This window comes from Buceros rhinoceros, unplaced genomic scaffold (assembly GCF_000710305.1).
Source record: "Buceros rhinoceros silvestris isolate BGI_N320 unplaced genomic scaffold, ASM71030v1 scaffold4744, whole genome shotgun sequence".
Lineage (NCBI taxonomy): Eukaryota > Metazoa > Chordata > Aves > Bucerotiformes > Bucerotidae > Buceros > Buceros rhinoceros.
Window position 1 is genome coordinate 20,378 of NW_010409926.1, and position 4,819 is coordinate 25,196.

The 4,819-nt window shown below is 39.9% G+C and overlaps 1 protein-coding gene across 1 annotated transcript in view; it reads left to right on the top strand.

Annotated features, from left to right (window-relative positions):
* LOC104492796 (carboxymethylenebutenolidase homolog) overlaps nucleotides 1-2,955 on the top strand; it is a 5,443-nt gene extending 2,488 nt beyond the window's left edge. Inside the window, exons 3-5 of the mRNA XM_010135396.1 lie at nucleotides 426-568; nucleotides 983-1,074; nucleotides 2,776-2,955. Coding sequence (XP_010133698.1) covers nucleotides 426-568; nucleotides 983-1,074; nucleotides 2,776-2,955 — 415 coding nt within the window. The remainder of the gene's footprint in view (nucleotides 1-425; nucleotides 569-982; nucleotides 1,075-2,775) is intronic.
* The last annotated feature ends 1,864 nt before the right edge of the window (nucleotides 2,956-4,819 follow it).

Sequence of the window (4,819 nt, forward strand, 5' to 3'; positions counted from 1 at the left end):
AATGACATTCTTAAGACAAATCTTTATCTGAATAGGTGGACTCTGCAGAGATAGCACAGTGAAGCTTATCTGTTCCTACAGTCTGTAATGCTAGATGTTGTTCTACTTGCAGCTATGTCTTGTCTTTAGTTGTCCTATCCTAGACACAGTGACTCAATCAAAAAATTGCTTCTTTTGATAACACAAAGGAGCAGGTCACAATTCAGGTACTTCCCTAAACTAGGACCGGAGAGAGATGTTAACTCCCGTTTATGAACAGAAGCCACTGCTCTTGGCTGAAATGAGTTTTTTAAATATTCTCTGTTTTAAATGATCGGGGGTGCAGATGCAGAAAAATTCATGTACGTGTTTTAATTTACTTCTTAGATTGTCATTTATTGATTCTGCAATAGATTCCTTAGTTTGCTTTTGTTTATATGTCTTAGGGAGACTGATGTTGTCTTGAAGTATCTAAAGGAACAATGCGGTGCAAAGAAGATTGGTATCGTTGGGTTTTCCTGGGGTGGAATGGCAGTACATCACTTGATGCTGAAAAATCCTCAATTAACCGCGGGGGTGTCCCTCTATGGTAGTGTAGAACACGTGGAAACTTACATGGTCTCACATGATTATGCACAGTTCGTAACTCTAGTTATTGCTTTCTAACAATTTCTGTGAATACTCAACTCAAAGGTGAGTTGCAGATTTTAATTATGGTTAATTCAGCCATGTGCTATATTCGTTTCAAAATTTAAGAATGCCGTAAACCAGAAAAAAATTGCTTCCTTTTGCACTGTAATTTCCTATTTTTTTTTTTTTTTTTAGTGCTTGAGAGTGGGGAAATATATTTTACATTTTTTTTTCTCCGTCGAAATAGAAGATGTCCTAATCTAAAAAATGTACATAATGAGTAAACCTAAATAGAAATCTTGTCTTTTAATTTGCCATTTAGGTCACAAGAGCATTAACCTCACTAACAGACTGTTTCTCAAAAACATTTTAGGAATAATTAGGGACTCTGAAGAAAGATACAATTTACTAAATCCGACGTTCTTCATTTTTGGTGAGAAAGACCACACTATTTCTTATGATCAGGTAAGCTGTTGTACTGGAAATGCTTTTTCTTTTCTTGTAGTACTTTTATCCCACAACGAAATCCTAGCTTATTATAAACCATTTTTAGATATGAAAAATGAGAAAGGCTGGGTTGTTTTGCTTATATTTCCACCTCCCCCCTATCTTGCTTAGGTTATTCAAAGCTTCTTTTTTTGAGTGAGAAATCCAGTAAACACCAGTCATCAGTCTCTGAGTGGCTGGTCAAGCAGACTGTGACACTGGGCAGGGTGATCCAGCTGGTATGAGCCAAACATCTCAAAAACTTGGATACTACTGCTATGGATGAGAGAACACATAGTTAAACCACTGAATTTGGACAATGAACGGAAAAAAAGCAATTTCAGCTTAGTAAAAACTTTCTGATGATGTGGACCAATGACTAATTCTTTTTGGTACAAGAAGACAAAACGAGCTGTGGACTTTAATTTTAACTAAGATGATGACAGCTTGTGGACTCTGTTTTGACTCCTGGCTGCCATCTGTATTCTTATATAACCTCTATTGTAAGCGTATGTGAGAAGTTGGATAAACATATGGGTAGGAAACTAGTGCCCCCTTCTGTGCGTATATTCCTTCTCTTTGGTGACAAGGATAACATACCACAGTTTGTTGTGTACGAGTACAGTCTAACTGGGTAACTGGCAGAATTCTGGGAATGCAGGTCATCGGTACTTACTTCTACCTGTGTTAGAAGTTAACATACCTCATATGAAGAACATACCTCAGTATGTTGAGCTGTACCTCAAATGTGTGTCTCCTCAGTACAGGAGAACAAATCCTTCACTCCCTGATCCCTTTACACAGTGAAAGTGTCTTTTCCCCAGGGGCAAAATTTTCATAAATACATTTTTTTTCATCACACATTACACATTGAAAGCATACGTTTTTCTCCTGAAGCTTTCACTGTGAGCTACCTGTGCAGATTGTGTAAGAAAATATCCAGCATTAAAAAAAAAAAATTAAAAAAAAATCACGAAATACATTGTTTCCTGCACTGCACAATGAAGGGCTCTGTGGGAAAAAAAAATGTGAACATGAAATATATTACAGTGCTGTCTCTAATCTGCACAATAGGTAGAACTGAGCTTGCAGGGACAAAATAAGTGTTTGTTCATTCTCCTATTTTCTGACTTTTTAATGGAAATGAGCACAAAAATATGTATACACATGTATACGGATATGATTAGTATGGTTAGCACTCTGTGTGTAACCATGTGTGTACTTACCAACAAAAGATTGTGCAGAAGCAACATCTTTTTGTTACACAGTAAATTAAAAAAACCCCAAACCTGTGTTTTCTTAAACTCTGTTACGAAGCCTATCAAAATATTTTGGACTGAGAGTCGCTGAGGCTTAGGGAACATGTTTTCTCAAGATCAGAGCTTAAAATTAGGTTACAAGCCTAAGTCTCTGAATCGAAAAGCACCTGTTCCCTTATGGCAATGAGGTTTACCAAACCATCTTTGCAGTAACTGCTGAGGTTCTTAGGCACACCCATACTTTCAAAAACTGTTTCAGTCTTATATTCCAAAGAGGGTTTTTCTCATCTGTTGAGCAACAGAACCTGCTTCAATTGTGACAGTGGAGAAAAGACAAACATGTAGAGATACAGGAAATGTCAAGTTTGGCAAACTTAAAAAACCCCAACGTGACATAATGGAAAACTGCATTCTTTTACAGATTATTCTATTGGAGGAGAAGTTGAAGCAGTACTGCAAAGTTGCATATAAAATTAAAGTTTATCCTGGACAAGTTCATGGATTTGCACAATTGAAGCCAGAGGATATGAAACCTGATGATAAACCTTATATAGAAGAAGCGAGAAAGGACATGATTGATTGGATCAAAATGTTTATTTGACAAAAGAATAAAGTAACGCTAGGCTTCAAGATCAGTGTTTGAGAGAAAAAAACAGTTAAGAGAAAACTATCTGGTTTTGAAATGTGTCATAAACAGAAATAGAAACACTTTAATTTATAGTTTTAATTTTTTTTACAGTATTGACACAAGACTGTGAAATCAAAATTGGACTAAAGGACAATTAGACATTAAAAAGTTGCTTGAATTTATCTTGTTTTGTATTTCTTCATTATTCTGCGTTATGACATCAATAGTAATGAAATTCTTCATCCAGTTGTCTTTGCTAGTGAGTTTGACTTCATCGTGCCTTTACCTGAGTAGTTTCAGGCTTTATTTTGGTATGATGATTGGTGGTCATAGGTGTTAACATGAAAATACACTGGTCTCAGATACACTGCTGTATATGCCTATATTCGTCTCAGATATACTGCACAGAATTTCCCATGTGTGAAACTAACGCTTGCCTAAGTTAAGGAGTTAAGAAGGGATTAAATTGTTATCTGGCACCCTCCAGGTATTCCTTGGCAATATTAAGAAGGGCACTTCAAGTATTCCCACATCAGCATCAGGGGAAGATATGACCAGTCCCTCCTGGCTGCATAAATAACCCAAGCACAAAGCCCATGGAAGTAGTGGGTTTATTGTCCTGGTCCAAACTGTGGTGATCAGCCAGGCTGACAAATAGGCACCCCCACTCAGTCCTGATTATACCGTTTGCTTTACATTATTATCCCCTGTCCTCTCTCAAGATCTTCCCCTTCATCGCACTTATCTCCTTGCAAGTACATATAGACAACAATAAACATCCTTGTGTACTCTTACTGCACAGGTTCCAGTTTGGTTGACCTGCTGACTTTTATAGATAGATAGATAGATAAGTATCTTTTTATTTCATTGCCTTGGTAATGACTTGGAGATCCTCTAAGGGACCCATGTCCCTTTTTATTTTCTGTAACATCTGTCAGTTATTGCCCTGTTTCCTTGTTAATGTAGCCACAAATCAAGGCTAGCCATCCGCATGGGCATCACTTCTCCTTTGGTATCAGGACTGTTTAGCAGTTTCATACATTGCTATCCTGTCAGTGTAACTACATGGTGACAGTGTGCTGGTTGTCTGCATACCTCCACCGACTGAGTATGTTAAACAATACTGTTGGGAGAAGTCATGAGGTCAGAGACACTGTACAAACTGCAAGTTTCTCAACTCTCTGGTACACCTGTCAGTGTGTGTGTGGCCAGTCAACACATCTGTCTTTGCCTTTTGGGCAGCCGTATCAATGGAAGTATGGCTATAGGCATGGTGATGGAGGGTGTTCAATAGTTAGGGAGAATGAAACTTGAAACGGAAGATAGAAGCATTGTGTTATAGCCAAGAGAGATGTCCTGTTGTAGGTGCATGGCTATCTCCAGTGGCTGACCTTCTTGCTGGGGGACACACTTCTGCAAAGCTGGCAGCAGCAGCCCTGTGCACCGCAACCAAGCATCCTGCTCCATGAACTGACCTGCTGAAATAAATTTCCTCCGACTTCAAAGGACAAAACATGTATGTACTGTTATTTTACAGTACCTCCCTTGGTGTGCTTTGAGACTCTGGAGCAGGATTCAGGTGGTACTTGGGGGCGCACCTGGAGAAGTGCTACCAAATCCCCCTCACACACCCCCCTCACCTGCAGGTCTTGCCTCCAGGAGAGGCTGGGGCAGCTGCCTGCCCCCCGGCCCTGGAGCTCCCTGCCGCCCCCCATTAGCTCCCGCAGAGATGGGAGCGGTGAGCAGGCCTTCCAGAGCCCTCGGCACTCCTGGACCGGGTGGCCCACACGCCGCGAAAGCGACTGGTGCCAGCGACACCCTCAGGACAGGGTAGCGG